At 39.1% G+C, this 25,827-nt stretch overlaps 1 protein-coding gene across 10 annotated transcripts in view; it reads left to right on the plus strand.

Annotated features, from left to right (window-relative positions):
- PLCE1 (phospholipase C epsilon 1) overlaps window positions 1–25,827 on the plus strand; it is a 349,469-nt gene that overhangs the window by 15,524 nt on the left and 308,118 nt on the right. For 9 of the 10 annotated variants that reach the window (XR_012417971.1, XR_012417972.1, XM_005565986.5 and 6 more), the window contains exon 2: window positions 21,891–23,459. The exons of the other annotated variant lie outside the window; for it this stretch is intronic. Coding sequence is in view for 7 of the 9 variants with exons in the window: in XM_005565986.5 (XP_005566043.3) it covers window positions 22,254–23,459 (1,206 nt within the window). In the remaining 2 variants the exon portion in view is untranslated. The remainder of the gene's footprint in view (window positions 1–21,890; window positions 23,460–25,827) is intronic. 10 annotated transcript variants of the gene reach the window in all.

Below are 25,827 nucleotides of genomic sequence, written 5' to 3' on the forward strand. Positions count from 1 at the left end.
CCAAAGAAAGGGGCAAGAGGCCCCAAGCAAGTCTGAAACCAAACAGGGCAGGCATTAAACCTTAAGGCTCCAATATAATCCTTGACTCCATGTCCCACATTCAGAGCACACTGGTGCTTTATGGCTTTGCAGGGTGCAGTACCTGTGGCTGCTGTCACAGGTTGGAGTCTGGTGTCTGTAGCTTTTCCAGGCTTGAAGAGTTTAAGTTGCTGGTGGCTCTACCATTCTGGGGTCTGGAGGGTGGCAGCCAGCTTTCCACTGCTCCACTAGGTATGAAACACTTTGTGGGGCTCCCACTCTGCATTTCCTTTAGCACTGCCCTAGTAGAGTCTCTTTATGTGGGGGCCCTGCCTCTATGGCAGGCTTCTGCCTGGGCACCCAGACTTTCTGATACATCCTCTGAAATCTAGGGTGAAGCTGCCGGCCTGTGTCACACTTGCATCCTGTGCACCTGCACACTTAACACTGCATGGAAGCCACCAGGGCATATGGCAATTTGTACTCTCAGAAGAGGCAGCCTGAGCTGTACATGGAATCTTTTCAGCCACAGCTGGAGCTAGGGCAGCCGTGTCCTGAGGCTAAACATGGCAGGAGTGTCCAGAGTCTGGCCTCTGAAACCATTCTTACCTCATTAGCCTCTGAGCCTGTGATGGGAGGGGCAGCTTGGAAGATCTGAAATGCTTCAAGGCCTTTTTCCTGTTGTCTAGGATATTAGCACTTGGCTCTCGTTTAGTCAGGCCATTGTCTTTAGCAAGTGGTTGCTCTGCAGCCCTTTTTAATTGCTCCCCTGAAAACAGGCTTTTCTTTTGTACCACAATGCCAGGCTGTGAATTTTCCCAACTTTTATACTCTGCTTCCCTTTTAAATATAAGTTCCAACTTTAAGTCATTCCTTAGACTAATCACACCTGATTGCAGGCTATTAGAAGCAGTCAGGCTACCTCTTGAATGCTTTGCTGCTTAGAAATTTCTTCTGCCAGATATCCCAAGTCATCATTCTTAAGTTCAAACTTTCACAGATCCCAAGGACTTGGACACAATGGAGCCAAGTTCTTTGCTAGGGTATAACAAAGTGACCTTCACTGCAGTTCCAGTAACTTCCTAATTTCCGTCTGAGACCTCATCAGCCTTGACTTTGCTGCCCATATTTCTATCAGCATTTTGGTCATGACCATTTAACCAGTCTGTCTAAGAAGTAGCAAACTTTCCCCCATCTTTCTTTTTCTGAGCCCTCCAACTCTTCCAACCTCTGCCCATTCCCCATTTCCAAAGCCACTTCCATATTTTCAGGTATTTTTATAGCAATGCCCCAGTCCTCAGTACTGATTTTCTGTGTTACTCATTCTTGCATTGCTATAAAGAAATGCCTGAGGCTGGGTTACTTATAAAGAAAAGAAGTTTAATTGGCTCACAGTTCTGCAGGCTATACCAGTATGGCACTGGCATCTGCTTGGCTTTTACTGAGGCTTTGGAGTTTTTACTTATGCTGGAAGGTGAAGTGGAAGCAGGCATGTCACTTTACCAAAGAGCAAGCAAAAGACAGAGAAGGGGGGAGGTTCCAGACTCGTTTTTTTTTTTCTTTTTTCATTTCTTTCTTTTTTTTTTTTTTTTTTTTTTTTTTTGAGATGGAGTCTTGCTCTGTCGCCCAGTCTGGAGTGCAGTGGCGTGATTGTGGCTCACTGCAACCTCCCGGGTTCACGCCATTCTCCTGCCTCAGCCTCCCGAGTAGCTGGGACTACAGGCGCCCGCCACCACGCCCAGCTATTTTTTTGTATTTTTAGTAGAGACAGGGTTTCACCATGTTAGGACGGTCTCGATCTCCTGGCCTCGTGATCCGCCCGCCTCAGTCTCCCAAAGTGCTGGGATTACAGGTTTGAGCCACCGTGCCCAGCAGTTCCAGACTCTTTTAAACAACCAGATCTTGTGTGAACTAACTGAGTGAGAACTCATCAATCACCATCACGAAGGAGATGGCACTAAACCGTTCAATAGAGAATACACCCCATAATTCAGTATCTCCCACTAGGCCGCTCCACCTCCAACATTGGAGGTCACATTTCAACATGAGATTTGGAGGGGACAAACATCAAACATCCAAACCATATCACCTCTTATGACAGGGAAGCCACTTGCTGTGCTTAACCACAACAGGACCCTCTCAGTGCGATTAAGCTGGAAGAGCTGGAGGCTATAGGGAGGAATGGGAAAAGTGAGTGTGCTAATGAGATAAGGATTTTCACCTCTGTCCCCAGGTCCTGACCAAAGCTGGAGTGATTGATTTGGGGAGGGGTGGGTTGGATTTGAAAACATTTTTCTTTTTACAAATATTATCCAAATGAATATACAAAGTTTAAAATTCTTATTTGGCAGCCCCTGAAACTATAACCCCAGGTGAGCAACTGTTAGCCTCTTCATTTCCTTTTTTTAAGTGCATGGGATTGAGGCAGCTCCAGTGTCAGCGACAGCAGGGAAAAGAAATGGAAGGACCCTCTTCTCTCTCCTCTCTCCCTCTCTACCTCTGGTTTTCCTGCCTTTCATGCTCTGAATCATATCATACCAGGTGAGCTAATTTTGGGCATAAGCATTTTACTAAAACCCCAGGGCTCTACTCCTTCTGTTCATTTCTGCTGCCTTCACTCAGGGCTCAGAAGAGTTTCCATGTTGGGCTAACTGCAGCACCTCTCTGTCAGCACTGATGTATCAGCTGCCCTGCCCTGCCAGGTGTTAAGGAAGCTGCCCCGTCCCGGGGTGAGACTGCCTGGTGCACAACTTCCTAGGCAACTGTGAATCAGTGACATGGCCAATGTTTTCCAGCATGTGAGCCTGGGAATTTCTTCCCTTGATACCTCTCTCCAGTTCCCCAGGTCTCACCCCTCCGCACTCAAGTCCTCCTGTTTGCAGCACAGGGAACTCTGGTTTATCTTTTGATGCCTCTAGTTTCAGTCACATGCCTATGGAATTCTGCCCAGGATGAGCCCATTCATTGGTCCAGTAGCCAATAGAGCAAGTCAAGCTTGGCTGGGAGTAGAAACAGGTGACACTCAAAAGACAAACTAGACTTCCCTGTGCTCAAACAGGGAGGAGTTGAGTTTGGAGGGGTGAGGCTTAGGGAAACTGGAGAGAGGTATCAAGGGAAGGAATTCCCAGCCTCACATGCCGGAAGACATCGGCCACGTCACTAATTCATGATTGCCTGAGAAGTTGTGCATCAGGCAGTCTCACCCTGGACAGTACAGCTTCCTCATCACCTGGCAGGGCAGGGCAGCACAGCAGCTACATCAGTGCTGACAGAGGTGCTGCAGTTAGCCCACAGTGGGAGAGTGGCTGCTGCCCACCTCTCCAGGTACATCTTCTGGTCCCCTTCCCTCCCCTGCACCCCAACCTTTTCACAACACACTAGATACTCCAGCAATAAATACCCAAAGCTTTCACTACTTGGAACTCCCTAAACTCTGTGTAGTCTTTCTATTCTGTGTCTTACCTTGGCCACTCACTCTTCCCCAACCCCTCTTTCCCCTATCCTTTATACTTTAAATTCATTTAGGCATCAATCACTCTAGAAAGCCTTCGTTGACTAGTGTAGGCCATATTTACCACACTGATTTTGAGTTTTCTGTTTAGTAACTGTCTCCCCCACTGCACTGTGACAATCTCAGTCACCTCTCTCTCTATCCTTGGGACTGAGCCCAGGACCTGCAATATACCAGCAACTCACTCAATTCATACTTGTGTAGCCCAACTAAACCAAGGCAGGAAGCATCTTTGTGTTCTTCCCGTAAGTTTGCCCTCCTGGCAGATCCCTGACTTCATAAGTATCATCTTGTTATTTGAGCCCCGTAGTGAGAAAACTCTCTGAGAGGCCTCACCTTGTAATAATTTGGTTGCATTCTGTTTGAATGGTCTGCAGAGTGGAGCATTGTCATTTTTAGATTCCAGACAAATCTCCACCTAAGAGGAGTGGAGAAGGGAGGAGGGAGCACATCACTATGCCAAGGTCACAGAAGGAGGCCTTGTAAGGCACTCAGGGTTTTGTGAACCGCCCCACTCTGTGCCAAGCACAATAATAACCCTACCATGTATGTGACACCTTTCCTTTTGCAACACTTTGGTGTATCTGATCTCATTTGACCCTTCCTAGAAATCACCTTGTGAGGTAGAAAGAACCCTTTATACAAAAGAAAACAAATGAGACTGATTCATTTATTTATTCTACAAATACTTATTGGGTTCCCACTATGTCTCAAGTGAGGCCTTGAGAATGGGCAGTAAACACAAGTAGCACATTCTCAGCTCTCAGGAAGTTCTGGTTCTAGTCCGGGGAGGCAAACAAGTTACTGGTGTGGAAATAAGTAATAAGTATTTCCAGTGGTGGTGCATGCTCAAACGACAACCAGGCAGAGTAATATTATAGAAAGTAACGGGTGTGGAGGAGGGGCTGCTTTCAAGCAGGCAAAGCCTTTCTAAGGAGATGATATTTGAGCCAAAATCAGAATGGCCTGAAGTACTAGTAGGTGATCCCCGGGGGAGCTGACACTGGAAACCTGAAGAAGGCTCTTTCCCTACCATCCTTTGGGCTCCTCTCTTCCCTCTGTCCCATATCCGTGGACATCTATGGGTTATGTTAGGGACTGGACATTGGTTTGTTTCACGGTGGGCAGGCAGGGGATGAGGCGTGATGCAGTATCTTGGGAACTCGTACAAGCACAGCCCTGTCCCCTCAATCTGAGTGTACACAGCCAGCTCAAAACTGAAGAGGGACCACACAGGGCCAACTGTGCTTCACCTTTTGCCTTTTAGTAGTCCCTTTCTCAAGTGATCCCTTAGGATTAAACTTCACTTCTCTCTGGGTCAACAGGAGGGCGTGTCAGAGACACCTTCCCTAAGGCAGCTGAGAGGTTAGGATCCTGCCATCTTAGAAATTGTTTTAAAATATACATAACAAAATGGATCATCTTAACCATTTTAAAGTGTACAGGTCAGGTGGAGTGGCTCAAGCCTGTAATCTCAGCACTTTGGGAGGCTGAGGCAGGAGGATTGCTTGAGGCCAAGAGTTTAAGACCAACCTGAGCAACATAGAGAAATCCTGTCTCTAAAAAAAAAAAAAAATTAAAAAAAAAAATTAGCTGGGTGTGGTGGTGCATGTCTGTAGTCCCAGCTGAATGAGATCATGTCTCTAAAAAATAAAAAATAAAGTGTACAGTTCCGTGGCATTAAGTACATTCACATTGTTTTGCAATTGTCACCATTGCCTCTCTCCCAAGCTTTCTCATCATTCTAAGCTGAAGCTCCATACCCATTAAACAATAACTTCCTGCCATTTTTAAAGCCCTGATGGATCATGGGTAATTAGCAAATTTTACAAAAGCCTCTGCTCTGATGTGTAGGATCCTCTTATGCTCAATGCAATATCTTTAAATATATGCTGAAGACAAGAATCACCTAGCAATGAGGTGATAGGAGAGGTGCCTGCTAAAAATGCAGATCTCTCATCCCCTTCCTGAATCAAAATCTCTTGGGTTCCACCCTAGTAAGGATAGTTTTACCAAGTCCCTGCCATGATTCTGATGCTGATATAAATGTGAGAATCACTAGCCTCAACCTCATGGGAAGAAAAAGTGAGGAAGACTATTAGCCAGGGTGGATGGGTTAACTCACAGAAAAGGCTTGTATGGGGAGGCAGCTGCCTGGATTTGAATCTTCACTTCACCAGTGGCTCACTGTATGACTTAATCTCTCAAAACCTCAGTTTTCTTATCTCTAAATTGGAAATTGTCATCTTGGTACATACCTCACCGCAGTTCCTGTGAAGATTGAATAAAATTATACACACGAGGTGCTCAAAACAGGGCATGGAGTCAAACAGAGGTCTTGATATAGTATGGGGCTGCTGTGTGCAAGGTAGTTATGTTTTCCTCAGGAGTTATGGGTAAAGTGAATCAAATTTTACTACCTCAAAGCTGCTTTATCTTAGCTGTCATCCAGTGCAGGAAAGCAACCAAGGTTATTAGGATAGAAAAAAAAAAAAATGGCAGTAGCAACTGAAAGGGTAGAATGCTTTTCTTGAAAAATCTTTTCAGAGTTGGATTCAGATAGAGAAGTTCCTGAGATGAATGATTAAGGGACTAGTAATATGCATTGCATCTATTGTTTAGCTGTGGGAAATAGTAAAGAAAACAAGGGATTGGCGCCTGAACCAGATGCTTAGCACAGACCCACTGGGAACAGGGCAGTCAGGGTTGTTTAAAGAATATTCTGGATGATTGGTGCCCCAGTCGTTTGAGAGTAAGGCTTATAGACGCTGGTCAGAAAAGCTTCCTGAATAGAACGTGGCTCAGCAGAAAGGAAGGTAATGGGGCCTTGGCAATGATAAACAGGACTCAGAAAAGGGAATGAATAGGCCAGGTTCAGGGAATAGGGGGCTAGTGCACCCTGACTGAAATGAGTGTCAGACTAGTGGGTTGGAGAGGCTAGTGTTGATCAGAGCAGCCTCAAACCCAGCTCTATTTGGCTGAATGAAATATAAACTATCACCTAACTCTAGTAAATTTCCCTTTGATAAATATCAATTAGGCCAATTAGAGTAGTTTTATGGGCCATTTTTACTTGGTGCCTACTACATAGTAGGTGTTAAAATTTATTTGTTGAATGAGTGAATGAATCATACCCGTTGGTTGATCAGCCGTTAGAGGAAACATTGAGCAATCTGGAAGCCACTATATGTCCAAGGATGTGTTTACAAATACATAAAACAGCTGAGAGTATGTGTGGTTTCAAGGGGCAAGGCAGTATGATTTTCCATGATCGCCTCCTTTTAAAACATAACATTTAGAACTTTGGGAAAGAGATTGCTGCTATTTATGTAGGTTTTATTATGTCCAGAAATTATTCCTTTAGACAGTATAATATCATTATGTATTATTATATTTAGACAATATTACTAGGTTGAGTGTCCCTTATCTGAAATACTTGGGACCAGAAGTGTTTCAGATTTTGGACTTTTTTGTATTTTGGAATATTTGCATTATACATAATGAGCTATCTTGGGGATAGGACCTAAAACATTAAATTCATTTATGTTTCATACATACCTTATATGTATAGTCCAAAGGTAATTTTATATAATATTCAGAATAATTTTGTGCATAAAGCAAAGTTTTGACTGCAGTTTGACTCTGACCGTAACATGATATCCGGTATGGAATTTTCCACTTGTGGTGTCATGTCAGCACTCAAAAAGTTTCAGATTTGTAAGCATTTTTGGATTTCAGGTTTGCAAGTTAGGGATGCTTAACCTGTGTTTTGTCTAATGAAGCAGGATAAAAACAGTATCTAGTGTAATTTCAATTCTGTAAAAGATCTGTACTTATGGGGAAAAAGCTGGAAGGAAGTTATAACAAAATTAGAATTTACTGATGGTATCATTTCTTTTGTTTATCAGCCCTTTTCTCAAATTTTCCTCAGTAAATGTGTAAGTATGTATTGCTTTTATAATCAGAAAAATATATAATAGCGTGTTTTATTTGTTAAGAAGTTAGTGTAGAATGTGGTACAGCACTTTGGCCAAAGCTTGCTTTGTTTTTTTAATCCCTGGTACCCATAAAATCACAACGGATATTTGAAATGATGACATAATGCTATAAAAAAATGAACTATACTTAACATGCTTCCTATGCTAGTCAAGTCTAATACTACCCGTGTTCTGTGATGCAGTTGATTTGCTGAGGAGCCCACACCATTCAGGTCCTGGGATGTGCTTCATCCCCTACACCTGCATTTCCCTCCACCTTCCTGGGTAGCCCCACCCTCAACCCGCTTCAGAGCCTCAGAAATGGCCTGAAGGCTGGTAGGGGACAGGTCAGAGCCACCCTTCTTGCTTCAGACTGTGGACTCTGAAAACAGTTCTGTCTGTTTTATTTGGGGTTACACCATCCAGAAAAATAGCAAAAGTGCTACAGTATTGGCCTGCAGATTAAACACTTTAAAAAACAAAAACTAACGCTGAAACTTGTTTGCTTCATTTTTTCTTTCCAATTAGGTAAGATGTGTAATATTGTGTCCTTCCTTTGGATGATGAATTCTCAGTGGTAAATCAGAGGCACAGCTAAAATGAACTTTGAGTTTTAACGAGGTGTTCTATTTGCATTTTTAACTCTATCCAAAATAAGCCATTAGAATGACATCAAGTGTTTGAGTCAGCTGTTGCCTTGGGGCATCCACCCAGAATTTGATGTCATTGATGGGCATCCGTGAGAATAAGGAATAGTTTTTAAGCTTGTTAACTGGAGGGCTACTGAAGGCCTTCAATTGGTGTCGGTGTTGATTATAATACAAATATAAAAAAGAAAATGGCTAGAAATCACCATCTTATATGACATAATACTTACACATTAAGTGTATATGGATTTAAAATGCTTTCCATCTGCTACGGCTTTGTGGGGGAATCTCTGTGAGACTGGAGAGTTATTTAGTCTGGAAAATGTTTTGCTTGGTGTAATGATAAAATGTAGGCTAGACATCAGATGTAGGGGATCCAGATATGAGGGGATCATCAGACACAGGAGATCCAGACAGGAGGCACAGCCTGAAGAAAAGAGTTGCAGAAGCCGAATCATATCTTCTTTTGATTAAATCGGGATCATTTTACTGAGAGACTGTAACGTAAGAATGTGTGAGGGTGGTAGAGTGGTTCTATTATGTTTATCTCGTCCAGAGTGAGTTTTCATCTTATGAGTTTTTAATTCTTTTGAAGACAATTACCTTAATTAAGGAATGACTTGTAGAGTGCTGGTTTGAAAAAACATTTAGCAAACAGGTGTGTTGATGTTGCCTGTCAATTAATTTAAAATTGCTTATAATACGAGCTTGAGTTACCCCAGCTAATTGGAGGCAACTGGCTGCTTGAGGAAGCTTGTTGTGTTTTTGATGCATGGATGTGTCATGCAATGTGTTCAAGGAAGCATCTCAGGGCCCTTCCCACTTTTCTTTTCCTTCTCGTTGCCACGCTTCCGAAATGTACTATCCTACTTTGACCTGCTATGAGAACTTTCCTGGGCTTGCCCAGGATAGTTCTACTGCTTTTGCTGATAGAGGCTACTCTGCCCTTGCTAAACAGAGGGCAAGGCCAACCCACGACCTTCCATCCCAGCTCCAATAAATGACTGTGATTCCCTCTCTGTTCTGTTTTCTCCTGACTTTACTTCCCAGGGCAGGTCCTCTTCTACAGACTATGACATTCTCTGGAAAGTCTTCACTGATGACTTGAGTTCGTGCTGATTTCTACCATCTCTATCTGCACTTTTGATCTGTTGCACAATTAGTATGCTTACAATTGAATGATTCTCTCACTTTTTCACTACCTGAACCATACTATTGAGTATTTTGTGGTATTAGTTCATATCCTAATTTTTTTCTTTATGACTCTGTAGTAAGTAATGATTTCCTTATGGGAGGGATTCTGTCTTTCTCTTCTTGTGAACTCATCTGGTACCTTTCTCATGTGCTAAGCACCCAGTAAACTTGTAGAAATTTTAAGAATCATTTAGCTGCCGGCACTGGATGAGATAAGGAAAATGATCACATATAACATACAATAATATCCTACACAAAACAGTAAGTGTACAGATATTTGAGCCTTTATTATTATAGTGCTGAAGGGGTGATTTAAAAGAAATGGACATAGTCCTATATCAGGAAATAATATTTGATGACTCTGGAGAGGTTTTTATAATGGTAAGAATAAAAGGTACTACTTTTCGAGAGATTGCTATTTCATAGGATCATTATGAGAATTACATGAGAAACTATTATTTTCCCCCATTTTACAGATATGAAAACTAAGCCTCAGCAAGGTTGAGTTGCCTAAGATAAACCTGTTAAGTGGTGAAGGCGGGATATGAAGCCAGACAGATTGATTCTGCCATTCCGGTGCTATGTATTCATTTGAGATTTTCAGCATCAGATCTGTACAGTTGAGAAGGTTGTTTGCTGCTCAGAGGTGCCCAGCTAAAGGAGCAAATGGGATTGAAATGCAGCCTGTGGTCCAGTTGAAAAGTTGATATGATATGGGTGGTAAAGTATACATCTGTATAGCCACCACCTCAATCAAGAGAGAACATTTCCAATATTTCTCAAAAAGTGGCTTTGGGATATGTTACAGTCTTTCCAGTCCACCCTCCTCATCACCCACCCTGCTTCCAGCAATAACTGATCCAGTTGTATCTCCATAGCTTGATTTTGCATGTTTTAGAGCAGCACTGTCCCATAGAACTTTATGCGATGATGAAAATGTTCTATGTATCTACACTGTCCATTATGTTTACCACTAGCCACATGTGACTCTTAGAACACTTGAAATGTGGCTAGCACAATGGAAGAACTGAATTTTAAAATTCTACTTAATTTATTTAATTTAAATTTAGATAACTGTGTGTGGCTAGTGCCTACGGTATTAGACAGCACAGGTCTAAACTTCAAATAAATGGATGCATTCAGTGTGTGGCTTCTTTCATGCAATGTGATGTTTTTGAGATTCATCCATGTTTGTTACATAATGAAAATCATTCCTTTTATTGCTGAGTAGAATTTAGTTTTATGAATATACTACAAGTTATTTATTTGTCTGCTGGTAGACTTTTGGATTGTTTTCAGTTTGGGGCTATTGTGAATAAAGTTGTTATAAACATTTTTGTACAAGTCTGCTTATGGATGTATGCTTTTACTTTTCTTCTAAGAGTAGAGTTTTTGGATTGTGAAATGTATTTAAGTATATGCTTACTTTATAAGAAACTGCCAAAGTGTTTTCCAAAGTGGCTGTACCACTTTATATTCTGACCAGCAATGTTGCAGTTGCTCCCTGTTTTTACCAACTTTGGTATGGCTGGTCATTTTAATTTTAGCTAGTCTAGTGGGTGTGAAGTACTATCTCATTGTGATTTTAATTGCTATTTTCCTGATGACTAGTGATATTGATTATCTTTTCGAGTACTTCTAGACCATTTGTACTTCTTCTTCAATAAAGTGCTTATTCAAACCTTTGTCCATTTAAAAAAATACAGTAATTTGTCTTCTTATGATTTATAGGGATTCTTTGTGTATTCTGGATGTAAATCCCTCGTTAGATGTTTGTATTACAAATTTTTTTTAATCATTCTATGGCTTGCCTTTTGAAGAGGAGATGTTTTTAATTTTGATTAATTCAGTTTACCATTTTTTTCTTCTGTGATTTGTATTCAGCCTAAGAAGTTTCTGTTTACTCCAATACTGTGAAAATTTTCTCTTATGTTTTCTTTTAGAAGTTTTATAATTTTATCTTTTATGTGTTGGACTATTATCTATTTTGAGTTAATTATTGTGTGTGGTGTGAGATAGGGGTTGAGGTTCATTTTTTTTTTTCATGAAGAAGTTTTTTGATCCATCACAATATGGTTGTAAGCTGTTTGCATTTATTATTTTGTGGGAAATGTCTGTTCAAGTCTTCTGCACATTTCTTTAAAACTTGGGTTGTTTGCTTATTATTGAGCAGTAATAGTTTTTTTTATTGTTGTTTGTTTCTGTTTTTGAGACAGAGTCTCACTCTGTTACCCACACTGGGGTACAGTAGCATAATCTTGGCTCACTGCAGTTTCCACCTCCTGGCTTCAAGTGATTCTTGTGCCTCAGCCTCCCGAGTAGCTGGGATTACAGGTGTGCACCACCATACCCCACTAATTTTTTGTATTTTTAGTAGAGATGAGGTTTTGCTGTGTTGGCCAGGCTGGTCTTGAACTCCTGGCCTCAAGTGATCCACTCATCTCAGTCTCCCAAAGTGATGGGATTACAGGCTATGAGCCATTGCACCTGCCAATAACAGTTTCTTATATTTTCAAATACAAGAACCTTTTTCGGTATGTGTACTGTGAATATTTTCTCCCAGTCTGTGTCTTTTTCCTTCTTAATTTTTTTTTTTTGAAGACCAGAAGTTTTAAATTTTGATTAAGTTCATTTTATTGTGTTTTTAATGGTTAGTGCTTTTAGTGTCTTAAGCAAATTTTCTGTATCCCAAGGTCTTGAATATTTTTTCTGTTTCCTTCTAGAAATTTTTGTTGTTTTATATTTTATATTCTGGCCTATATCTATTATGAATTAATATTTGTGCATGGTATGACATGGGGGTTGATGTTCATTTCTGTTGTTATTTGAATCCAGCACCATTTAGTGACTGCCCTTTCCCCACTGAATTACATTTGCACCTTTGTTGACAACTCAATTGACAATATATATGTAAATCTATTTCTAGACTATATTCTATTTCGTTGATATAAATTTCTATCCTTATGCCAGTATCACATTGTAAAGATTATTGTAGCTTTGTAGTATCTTGAAATTAGTGCCGACAGCATTAGACACCACAGGTCTAAACTTCAAATAAATGGATGCATTCAGTGTCTGGCTTCTTTCATGCAATGTGATGTTTTTGAGATTCATCCATGTTTGTTACATAATGGAAATCATTCCTTTTATTGCTGAGTAGAAGTTAGTTTTATGAATATACTACAAGTTATTTATTTGTCTGCTGGTAGGTTAACTTCTCCAATTTTTCTCTCTTCTAAAAATTATTCTGACTATTCTAAAGCCTTTATGTTTTCCACAAATTTGCTAGATTGTTTCAAGATTTTTCAATTTGAAAAATTAGTTGATATAGTTCACGATGTTAACCTATTAAAAGAGGAAAAATCATATTATCTCACTAAATGCAGAAGAATATTGGGAAATCCTCATTTGTGATAAAAATTTTCAGCAACTTCAGTTTAGTAAAGGGCATTTATTAAGACACCTACAGCTAATATATTAAATAGTGATGTATTGAATATTTTCCCCATATGAATGAGAACAAAGTAAAGATATATGCTCTTAGTACTTAGCATCATAATTGAAGATTCTAGCTACTAGAGTAAGGCAAGAAAAAGAAATAAAAGATATACCTTTGGAAAGAAAGAAGTACAACTTTATTTGAAGATGAGATGATTGTCTATGTAGAAAATTTTAAGTCACCTAAAAAATATTTGCTAGAAGTAATAATTGAATTTAACAAGGATACAATTTATGATGTCTATAAACAACAATTGTATTTCTGTGTATTAGCAACAAACAACTGAAAAATAACATTTAAGATAATTTTATTTACAAGACCACCACTAACATAAAATATTTAGGAACAAACTTAAAAGATGTGTAGACCTCTATACAGATAAGTAAAAAACATTGCTTAGGTAAATTAAAGAAGATATGTATATATGCATATGTATATGTGTGTATTCATATGTCTATGTGTATATATGCATATATTTTTTCTTTGCATATATATAAATATATATGTAAATCTATGTAGAGAGAGAAAGATAGCAGAAAGTGTACTAGCACTGGCTAACTATATTATAGAGTAGAAGCCTCAATATAGTTAAGATGTTATTTTTTCCAAAATTGATATACTGATTTAAGTCAATCTTATCAGAGTCTGTATAGGTCCCCCTTCTTTTTAAGAAATTGATTTTCTTACTGATCAAGGTAAATGGTTTGGATTTATCACACTAGATAATATGGAACTCTGTTCCTTCTCAGGTAAAGTGATGTGATGAAAATCGTATTTGGAGAAGATTTTTCTGAAAATTATATGGAATGGATTCAAACAGGAGGAAGTTAGTTTCAGAGACTTGAAGGCCTTAAGTAATCCAGATCTTAATGAACAAGGATTGGGCTCATATAGCCATGGAAGGAAAGCAGCGGGTCAAATGTTTATTGAGACTAACTATATGTCTTGGTATAGTTGGAAATGGAAATGGAAATGGAAATGTAAAGTGTAGTGTATTTATAAAACTCTTTCAGTTTAAAGATGCGTGTTCTTCAGGGGCTCTCAATCCATAAGGGGGCCCTATATAATCAATAGTTACAAAATAATGTGCCATGTCGTGATGTGGTAGTGGAAGGTAGGAAGAGCTACAGGAAACAGATGATAGCAATTAATGCGGACAGGTGGGTGTCAGGGAGGGCTGCAGAACAAAGATGGCATTTAAGCTGAATGATGGAGTCAACAGAGTTAGAAAATAGTGGGAAGGGAAATGCACAGAGGCATTAAGTGCTAGGCTGATTCAATAAATTGCACAAAATCCAATGTGACTGCTTAACTCTTCTTTGGGGATTGGCCAGAGATGAAGCTGGAAAAAATAGACTAGAATTGACTTTTGGTGGGTCTAGTGCCATCTAAAATCTTCTGTTGCCCACTTTTCTCTCTTTTCGTATCATCAAAGATGTGCATCTCTGTGTTTGTGCGTGCCTGCACACACACATAACTCCAGAATCTTGACATTGTTATACAACGAAGGAGAGGGAGTCCTATGAGCATCACAACATCACAATTCTATCCACTTCCACTCTTGGCTTAAAGTTACATTCTACTAACATCAATGACCCATATTTCTGGGATAGATGTGATGATTTGCACGCTGATTAGAGACTGTCTTTACAGGGAAGATTTCCTTTCCTTGTGAGTTTTGCAATTGGGAATTAACCTGTTATGGACAAACTTTTTTGTGATCCTCTATTTTACTGTATTGGCAGCCTTGTCAATGTATTAGTTCAAAAATATTTGTGTAGCCTTCTCATCTACTTATTAGTCAACTCCTGATATCTAATATACACAAAGTATAAAGATTAGGGTATCTGGGTTTTCTGGGTCTGAAGCCTCACATTCCAGATTCAGAAACTTTTCTAATAAAGGGAGTTAAAGGCCCAAAGGGTTAAATCTTTGTGGTCTTGGAAAAGAACTCAGATGAGTACACCAGTGCCTTTAGGGAATGTTTTAAGAGGTTTGTTTCCTTGTGAGTTATGGAATTTTCATCATAATAGTTCAGAGAAAGGAGGTCAGGAGGGAGTGGAGCAGCAGATATTCGGGAGAAGAAAAAGCGAAGACTGACTCATATTATGTAGGGTTTGCATGTGGGTGTATACAAACTTAAATCCATGTGCACCATGTGCACGTGATAAGGGAAAAGGGAGGAAAGGATTGCTTAAGCAAAATGTTTTCTTTAATCTGTTTGCTGAGTGGGCCTTGGAGAAGAGAATGCATAAGAAAATAACTGACCAATGGTTGGTTGATTGTTATATACAGATACTCAAAGGGACTCTATAAAACTCTAAAGAAGCAAATAGGGATATTAAATTCTATTACCAGCTTTGGCAGTTACTTTAGTGTATCTTTTCCATGATGGTGAAATTACTGAGTAACTTTTACTGTCTTTGATTGGATGAAATATTCTTCTGAGGACTTCAGATGAATTCATGGTTATGCATTGTGTTTTCCTACTTTATCTTTTGTTACATCGTTCCCTTTATCTAAAGTCTCCTTTCCTTTCCATGGATACAGGTAATTACTACTTTACTATAAAGTCCCAGCTCAAATACCCTATCATTAGACTTTACTGATCTCTTGGTTCATAGCCATCTTACCTTCTAAACTGTATAGAATTCAACAGGCGCTTAACCAATAGACAGTTGACTGACAAATTAGTTTTTGTTATTGTTAAGCCACACCTCCTTTAAACATCTATAATATGCTTGTATTTCATATTTTTCTAACTTAACTATTCTTTAGAATTCCGTCTGGCTTAAGAGGATAAAATTGGAAACTTTCTAGGAATTAGTGAATATAACTTTCCCACCAATGCAGGAATTTTCTATAGAGGTTTCTTGTTATGTCATTCTTCTGTACTCTTGGACAAGTCATTCAAGCATTCAGAGCCTTATTCATAAAATAGGTATGATAATAGTACCATCCCCACCTTTTTAGTTTTAGTTAGGAAAATATTTAGATGTGAGTGACAGAAAACCCAAGACAATGGTGGCTTAAACAAGATAGAATTTTATTTTTCCCTCCCCTAAATCCCGAAAACAGGCAGTCAGATTTCTGTCTTGTTTTTTTTTTTTTCTATGCATGACATTCATTCTCATGTTCACCTCACAACCTAAGATGGCTGCTTCAGCTCTGGCCATCATGCCTTTCTTCCAACCAGCAGCAGAAGAAAGAGGGGCAGGAAAAGGTCACACTCTGTTCCGTCAAGCATTCTTTCCGGAAATTGCAAACCACTTTGTGTATATCTCATCAGCTGTAACTTAGTCCCATGGCCACATCTAGCTGTAAAGGAAGCCAATAAAGAAATATCCATATGCTTAGGTCAAATTCAGAGGTTCTACTACTGAGGGAATAAGAACAGATTTTGGAGGGAAATTAGGAGTCTCCGCCACCCTACTGATAATGTTGTTGTAAAGATTAAATGAGATAATACATATTCTGTGCTTAGAACATATGTGATAGATAATACACGCTCACCATTAGGTCATTGTTTTTATAATTACCTGTGGTAGACAGTCATCCATTTTCACTCTGTCATTCTAAATTCTCTCTGTTTATTTGTTCAGCATATATTGAGCATCCCTGATGCTGAATAATGTGCCTTTGTTTAAATCTATCAGTAACTGAAAGAAGACCATCATCCAAGATAGCTCATCCTTTGTTGAAAAGCTCTAAAAGTTCGGGAATTCTTTATCGGACTGATCCAAAGCTTACCTCCCTTATAATTTATGTCTTAGCCCTGATCTTACCTTTTGAAACAATATGAGATGAGCCCATTTCCTCATCTCAATTCTTCAAATAAATAAAGATGGCTATCAAGCCTCCCACATAGTTTTCTTGCTCTAACCATGCATTTCATTAATTCGTTATTTATCTAGTACATGGGCTGGCAAACTTTTCTGTAAAGAGCCAGATGGCAAATATTTTCGGCTTTGTAGACCATATGGTGTTTGTCACCACTTTTCAGCTCTACTATTAAAATGCAAAAGCAGCCACAGACATGACATAAATAAATAGATGTGGCTGTGTTCCAATAAAATTTCATTTACAAAAACAGATGGCTCACCAGATTTGGAACTCAGAATGTAGTTTTCCAGCCCTTGATTTAGCCCATGAAAACATCCATCAGCAGGATTATTCCTGGCCCATGGTCCCCTCTCCTGAAGCTGGAAACTTACCCTGTCACTCCTGATTCTGCTTATACCTTTCATTTCTTTTTCTTGTCTTAATGCTTTGGCTAGAATTTCCAGCAATTCCTGCATCTCCGTAGATCTACTTCCTGGTCAGTCATTTCTTTAGTCATAGTCTTTAGCCTATCCCCAAATACCTCAAGATTGGACATACTATCTTGACAAGTACCCTCTTGTTCTGCCATATTTTTAGCCCACACATCCTTTGACCTCTCCCAGGCTAGCACTTATCCAATTTCCCCCACAAACCTGTTCACACTAAGAAAAGAAGAATCCCTTTTTCCATCTTTTTCTTCTTCAAACCCACTAGACTATGATCTTCATTCAGTGCTTCAGGTTTTCTTTAGCCAACAGTCTAATGCCACTGTAACTCTAACCCTAACCTAACCCAGCCAGCTTCCCTTAAAAACAACCTAGAACTGACCAAGAGTCAGTAAATAGAAAGTTAAGTTAACAGTTATTGATGGATTGGCTGCTGCTGACATATTTTTTATATATATATATATGTATTTCATCTCAATATTATAGATGTGGAAAGTATATCTCAAAATTGATAATTTAACCAGCTCAGGATCATGCAGCTTAGATTTAAGGAGTTGATCCCCGATATAGAACTGAAATTAAAATTGGAGTGGACCTAGTCAAGGGAGTGTGTGCATCTAGTACAGTAAATTCAATGCCATGTCACTGATACAACAGAGCTGCCGAACCTTGGTTGTTCTTTCTTACCATAATATTTCAAGGCATAGAATAATAAGCATTTGCCTTGAATTTTTGGATTTCAAAGTATTTCCTTCACAACCTGATGGAGTAGGTGATTTAATTTCTATTTTACAGGAGAAGAAATCAAACCCCAAAGTGGTTAAAATTTTTACCTGAGATACCAGACCCCAATGTCTGACTATTTCTTTTTATGACTGCCCACATTTGCTCTTCCCTGAAAACTCCACCCCACCTCTTTATCTAACTACTTCCTACTTATCTTTTGAAACTCAACTCAGTTGTCTTTTTCTGAAGGAAACCCTCTCTGGAAATCACTCCCACCTCATCAGCACTATCTGCTTTAGATGTTCTTCCTCTGTGTTAATGCAGATTATAGCTTTATTTACACTGTACTTTGGTGACTTATCAGCTGGTATGGAAATCCAGGACAAGATCCCTGCCTTATTTAATTTTGTACTCAGCAAATATTTGCTAAATAAAGGAATGGTCTGAAATTGAACCAAGTCTAGTGCTCTAAAAAGTCTGCTCCCTGTAATGTTGCTCATCCGTGATTCATGAGAGTAAACTGGAGGCAAAGCAAAGACCATTGCTTTGATGTCTGTGTATATCCTCAGCCTTCCAGAGACAAAGCCACATATAAGATAGCCTTCTCGGCTGGGCTCAGTGGCTCATGCCTGTAATCCCAGCACTTTGGGAGGCCAATGTGGGTGGATCACGAGGTCAGGAGATCAAAACCAGCCTGGCTAACATGGGGAAACCCTGTCTCTACTAAAAATACAAAAAATTAACCGGGCGTGGTGGCACATGCCTGTAGTCCCAGCTACTCGGGAGACTGAGGCAGGAGAATCACTTGAACCCATGAAGTGGAGGTTGTAGTAAGCCAAGATCACACCACTACACTCCAGCCTGGCAACAGAGGGAGACTCTGTCTCAAAAAAAAAAAAAAAAAAAAAAAAAAAAAAAAAAAAAAAAAAAGGGTTCTCCCAGCAGCCATGGGTCTTCATAGCTGGATGACTTCAGAAACCCAAACCATAGGGCTTCAGACTAGATGGAAAATAAAGCATCATAATCTATGGTTAAGAGAAGAGATTCTGTAATCAGTCTTCTTGGATTTGAATCCTGTCTCAATCATTTTCCAGTGGAGGGATCTTTGGCAATTCACTTAACTTTTCTGTGCTTTGGTTTCTAATCTTTCGAATGTGGATAGCAGAAATTAGTTGTATTAGTTATCCATCACTGTGTAACATATTGGCCCAAAACGTAGTGGGTCAAAGCAATAAACATTTATCATCTCACAGTTTCTGTGGTCAGGAATTTAGGACAAGGTTTATCTGTCTGAGGGTCTGTCATGTGGTTGCAGTCAAGATATAGGTTGCAGGTACAATCATCTGAAGTCTTGACTACAGCTGGAGGATCCACTTCCAAGATGGCTCACTCACATGGGTGTTGTCAAGAGTCCTCCATACTTGCCATGGGGATCTCTCCTTACAATATGGCAGCAGATTACCCTCAGAGCATGCAAGAGAGGAGTAGCAAGAAGGCAGCTCCAATGATTTTCATGACTGATTCTCAGTAGTCATGTACTGTTCCTTCTACCATATTCCATACGTTAGAGGGAAGCCACTAAATATAACCCACATTCAAAGAGTGGGGAATTAGGCTCCTCCTTGTGAAGAGAGGAGTGTCAAAGAATTTGTGGACATATGGTAAAACCATCATGCTATCTTGTAGTGTTGAGTGAGAAGTATACAAGATAATAATTGCAAAGTGGCCAGGCACAGTGGCTCACACCTGTAATTCCAGCAGTTTGGGAGGCTAAGGTGAGAGGATCGCTTGAGCCCAGAAGTTCAAGACCAGACTGGGCAACATGGTGAATCCCTGTCTTTACAAAAAATACAAAAATTAGCCAAGCACAGTGCTATAGTCTCAGCTACTTGGGAGGCTGAGGTGAGAGGACCACTTGAACCCAGGCTGGTTTTAAAATATGCCCAGAAATTCTTTGATACTTCTCCCTTCAAAAGGTGGACCCTAATTCCCCTCCCCTTGAATGTGGGTTATACTTAGTAATTCCCACTAACATATAGAATATGATAGAAGGAACAGTATATGACTGCTGAATCCAGGAGGCAGAGGTTGCAGTGAGCAGTGATTGTGCCACTGCACTTCAGCCTGGTAACAGAACGAGACTCTGTCTCAAAATTATGGTGATGATGATAATTATAATTATAATAATAACAATAATTGCAAAGTCCTTAGAACAGGACCTAAGCATCACCAAAAATGTTTTCCCCTTCTCCTATTTTGAATTACTTACCTCATGGGTAAGAAAGGACATATTAGCTGTCAATCTGAAGGCTTTGGCCTGAAAATCTCTTTAAAAAATAGAACAAATATTTGAATTCAAGTTAATGCCATATGCCATTAAAATTGTCTGTATAATTCTTGACTGAAAAGTTGTTCATAGTATGCTTTGAATTTTTAAAAGCAGGTACAGAACAGAATGACCAATATTATCTGGTATTTGCATAGTTATATACATATACCTCTATGTATGTTGATGCATAGGGAGTGTTCTGGAAGGAGGTTTCTTAAAGTATTGATAATAGTTACTGCTGTGTGGTAGGATTTGTTAGGGTGTTGAGCTAGGACACTGCTGCTCTGTTTGGGCTGGTTTATTCCCTATAAAGAATATGATTTCTAGACTTTCCAGTGATTTTTCAGTGTAGTTATAGAGATATGCATATACTGGGAGCCTCTCACCTGAGAGGCTGTGTTTGTGCTTGAGGGAACACATATAGAAGGGAATAAGGGATAGTTGATGACTCTTTGGGACAAGGGGGTATGGGAGAAGCAAGGGGAAGAAAGACTTCTATTGTCAAAGAGCAGAGGCAAGGCAAAGCTGGTGCTGACAGCAGTGTGACTGCTGATTAGTTGTCTCGGGAACAACTGCTTTACCTGCAAAGGAATGATATGATCATGATGGGTACCCTCTAGTCCCATAGTGCCTTGTATATCCTTTATAATTGTGTTTCCACATTGGATAGAAATTTGTTCAATTCCCTCTCTCTATTAATAGAGTTACAAGCAGTGCAGGCTTGTTAGTGATAAATTATTTCAGCCTTATATGCCTGGAAAAGTTTTTACTTAATTTTCATTTGCAGAAGATATTTTTGCTGGGTGTAGAATTTGAAGTTGACAGTAGTTTTTCTTTCAGTACTTTAAACATTTACTCCACTCTCTTCTGGATTGCATTGTTTCTGATTAAAAGTCTGCTGTCATTCTTATTTTTGTGCCTCTTTGCTTAATATGCCTTATTTCTCTAGCTTCCTTGGCCTCCCTGAAGTCTCAACTTTTTCTCTTCTACTCAGGTAAATTGTTGGATTTTACCTGAGTTTCCTTTCCCTGCCTTGTCACCTGGAAACTTTCTAAGCAGTAAACTAGGGCATTTATAGGGCTTACTTCATTGTTTTTTCTTTTTCTTTTTCTTTTTTTTTTTTTTGAGACAGAGTCTAGCTCTGTTGCTCAGGCTGGAGTGCAGTGGTGTGATCTCTGCCCACTGCAAGCTCCGCCTCCCAGGTTCATGACTCTCCTGCCTCAGCCTCCTGAGTAGCTGGGACTACAGGCGCCCGCCACCATGCCAGCTAATTTTTTGTATTTTTAGTAGATACAGGGTTTCACCATGTTAGCCAGGATGGTCTCAATCTCCTGACCTCGTGATCTGCCTGCCTTGGCCTCCCAAAGTGCTGGGATTACAGGTGTAAGCCACTGCGCCTGGCCCATTTTTTTTCTTCTTTCAGAGATCAATGTCTGTGTTACCTGTTGTTCAATATCTGGAAACCATTGTTTTTTTTTCTGATTTTCTTTTTAGTTATTTAAAGTGGATGAATAAATCTTGCCCTTGTTACTCCATTTTGGCTGGAAGCAGAAGTTCTGAAATATTAAATCAAAAAATAAATGCCAAAAACATAAAAACCAACTTCTGATTGCAAAAAAAAAAAAACAACCTTTTTTGTCTGTATCTTAGGATAGTGAGATCATGTTTTTAAAAAAACTCACTGAGTGCCACAGTGTTTGACATTATCTCTTTTCTTACAGGAAACAGGAATCATTCAAACTGAATTTTAAAATCATTGCAAATCAGTGATGGATCAGAAGTTGCAGAGTGCAATCCCGAGTAAAAGTCTTCAAAAATTTTTGCTTCAGGTAACAGAGGAAGGAAAATTGATCTACCACCTTAAAACCCTGATCTAGAAAAAATATATATTCATGATAGAAAGTTACAACTGAGAAAATTTATTTGCCTCTCAATGCTCCTGAATGAAAGGAATTATCCCTTTGTTCCTTGGGAGGACTTGTGTATCTGAGATTGTTGTAATAATCAATAATTTTATTAAAACCTTGACATGATCATCAGGGAGGAGAAATAGAGCAATAGTCAAAACCTGTGTGTAGTCCAAGATGACTTCTGAAGAAATTACAGCTTCTGTTCTCATACCTGTGACTCAGAGAAAAGTGGTTTCTGCCCAGTCAGCTGCAGATGAAAGTAGTGAAAAGGTCTCAGACATCAATATTTCAAAAGCACATACTGTCAGACAAAGTGGGGAGACTTCTCATACCATCTCACGACTGAACAAACTTAAAGAAGAACCTTCTGGAAGCAACTTGCCAAAGATTCTCTCAATAACAAGGGAGAAAATAGTGAGTGATGAGAACAGTAATGAAAAATGCTGGGAGAAAAGCATGCCAGATTCTGTGAAAAACCTTAACATTAACTGCAACAACATATTGAGAAACCATCAGCATGGCCTTCCTCAAAGACAGTTTTATGAAATGTACAACTCTGTTGTTGAGGAAGACCTGTGTTTAGAAACTGGAATTCTGTCTCCACTGGAAAGAAAGGTGTTCCCTGGAATTCAACTGGAACTAGACAGACCTTCCATGGGCATTAATCCTTTAGGAAATCAGTCAGCAATCATAGAGACAGGCAGAGCAGACCCTGACAGCAGCACGGCAGTATTTCATTTTCATTATGAAGTTGACAGAAGAATGTCAGACACTTTCTGTACCCTATCAGAAAACTTAATTTTAGACGATTGTGGAAATTGTGTACCACTACCTGGGGGTGAGGAGAAGCAAAAGGAAAACTACATGGCATATACCTGTAAACTGATGGAATTGGCCAAAAATTGTGATAATAAGAATGAACAGCTGCAGTGTGATCATTGTGACACCTTGAATGATAAATACTTTTGCTTTGAAGGCTCTTGCCAGAAGGTGGACATGGTATATTCAAGTCATAGTTTTTGTAAGGAAGATTTTACTGACAGTCAAACTGCCAAGACCTTTTTGAGCCATTTTGAGGACTTCCCTGATAATTGTGAAGATGTAGAAGAAGATGCTTTTAAAAGCAAAAAGGAGCGGTCCACTTTGTTAGTCAGGAGATTCTGTAAAAATGACAGAGAAGTTAAGAAATCTGTGTATACCGGAACAAGAGCAATTGTGAGGACTCTGCCTTCTGGCCACATTGGGCTGATTGCATGGAGTTACATAGATCAGAAGAGAAATGGTCCCTTACTGCCTTGTGGGAGAGTAATGGAACCCCTATCAACAGTGGAGATAAAGCAAGGTGGGAGCCGACGTCTGTCAGAAGCCCAGTGGTATCCTGTAAGCATTTGAGTTTCTTTTTCATTTCTTTAAACTTGCTTTTTTAAAAAAAATCCAACTTTCAATAGTCTTAATTCATGAGAAATTTTAAGATCTGTCAAATTATGATTCTTAGGGTAAGCATTTGTAGTTATTAAAAACATATACTCCAATTGATAGCTATCAAGATTGAGTTGATACTGCAACAACATAAAAGTATGTCAGAAAATATTGGAGGAATTAGAGAGATTTCCTGGTAGTGGAAAAATGGCTCAATTTGTTGATTATCTGTTTGTGTTCTTTTGAGATAAATGCCTGGGTCCTCTTCTATGGTGTAGTTCATTATTGTTTTTAGGTTTCTAGACCTGATGGAACTTAATTCTGATTTTTTACATTTTCCAACTAATGGCCCCACTTCCTTTCCTCTTAAACTTTTTTATGCTATGGATTGCTTTGGGAAAGTAATGAAACCTACGGATTCAGAATAATGTTTTTAATAGAAATAGAAATCATCATAGAGGACAAGTTATGTTGATACACATATATCAAGATTTTAAAAAAATTAACATGGCAATTTAGGTGCTTCTTTATTAATACATTAAATAATAATATCTAGTTATGTGATAACTGTCATAATTTCAAAATAGAATTGGCCCACTCTATCCTTAGTTTCTATATCCACAGATTCAACCAACTGGATATTGAAAATATTTTTGTAGGAAACAAAAAATAATAATATAACAATAAAAAATAACACAAAATTTAAAAACCAATACACTGTAACACTATTTACATAGTGTAAGGTATTTTAAGTAATCTAGAAAAGATTTAAAGTATACAGGAAATGCAGGTATGTTATATGCAAATACTAGGCCATCTTTTTTTATTTATTTCTTTTTTATTATAGTTTATGTTCTAGGGTACATGTGCACAATGTACAGGTTTGTTACATATGTACACATTTGCCATGTTTGTTTGCTGCACCCATCAACTGGTCATTTACATTAGGTATTTCTCCTAATGCTATCCCTCCCCCATCCCCCCACCCCACAACAGGTCCCAGTGTGTGATGTTCCTCTTCCTGTGTCCAAGTGATCTCATTGTTCAGTTCCCACCTATGAGTGAGAACATGCGGTGTTTGGTTTTCTGTTCTTGCGATAGTTTGCTGAGAATGATGGTTTCCAGCTGCATCCACGTCCCTACAAACGACATGAATTCATCCTTTTTTATGGCTGCTTAGTATTCCATGATGTATATGTGCCACATTTTCTTAATCCAGTCTGTCATTGATGGACATTTGGGTTGGTTCCAAGTCTTTGCTATTGTGAATAGTGCCGCAATAAATATACGTGTGCATGTGTCTTTATAGCAGCATGATTTATAATCCTTTGGGTATATCCCCAGTATGGGATGGCTGGGTCATATGGTATTTCTAGTTCTAGATTCTTGAGGAATCGCCACACTGTCTTCCACATTGGTTAAACTAGTATACAGTCCCACCAACAGTGTAAAAGTGTTCCTATTTCTCCACATCCTCTCCAGGACCTATTGTTTCCTGATTTTTTAATGATAGCCATTCTAACTGATGTGAGAAAGTATCTCATTGTAGTTTTGATTTGCATTTCTTTGATGGCTAGTGATGATGAGCATTTTTTCATGTGTCTCTTGGCTGTATAAATGTCTTCTTTTGAGAAGTGTCTGTTCATTTCCTTTGCCCACTTTTTGATGGGGTTGTTTATTTTTTTCTTGTAAATTTGTTTGAGTTCTTTGTAGGTTCTGGATATTAGCCCTTTGCAGATGAGTAGATTGCAAAAATTTTCTCCCATTCTGTAGGTTGCCTGTTCACTCTGATGGTAGTTTCTTTTGCTGTGCAGAAGCTCTTTAGTTTAATTAGATCCCATTTGTCAATTTTGGCTTTTGTTGCCATTGCTTTTGGTGTTTTAGATATGAAGTTCTTGCCCATGCCTATGTCCTGAATAGTATTGCCTAGGTTTTCTTCTAGGGTTTTTATGGTTTTAGGTCTAACATTTAAGTATCTAATCCATCTTGAATTAATATTTGTATAAGGAGTGAGGAAGGGATCCAGTTTCAGCTTTCTACTTATGGCTAGCCAATTTTCCCAGCACCATTTATTAAATAGGGAATCCTTTCCCCATTTCTTGTTTTTGTCAGGTTTGTCAAAGATCAGATGGTTGTAGATGTGTGGTATTATTTCTGAGGGCTCTATTCTGTTCCGTTGGTCTATATCTCTGTTGTGGTACCAGTACCATGCTGTTTTGGTTACTGTACCCTTGTAGTATAGTTTGAAATCAGGTAGCATGATGCCTCCAGCTTTGTTCTTTTGACTTAGGATTGTCTTGGCAATGTGGGCTCTTTTTCAGTTCCATAT

Source organism: Macaca fascicularis, chromosome 9 (assembly GCF_037993035.2).
Source record: "Macaca fascicularis isolate 582-1 chromosome 9, T2T-MFA8v1.1".
In the NCBI taxonomy this organism is placed as follows: Eukaryota; Metazoa; Chordata; class Mammalia; order Primates; family Cercopithecidae; genus Macaca; species Macaca fascicularis.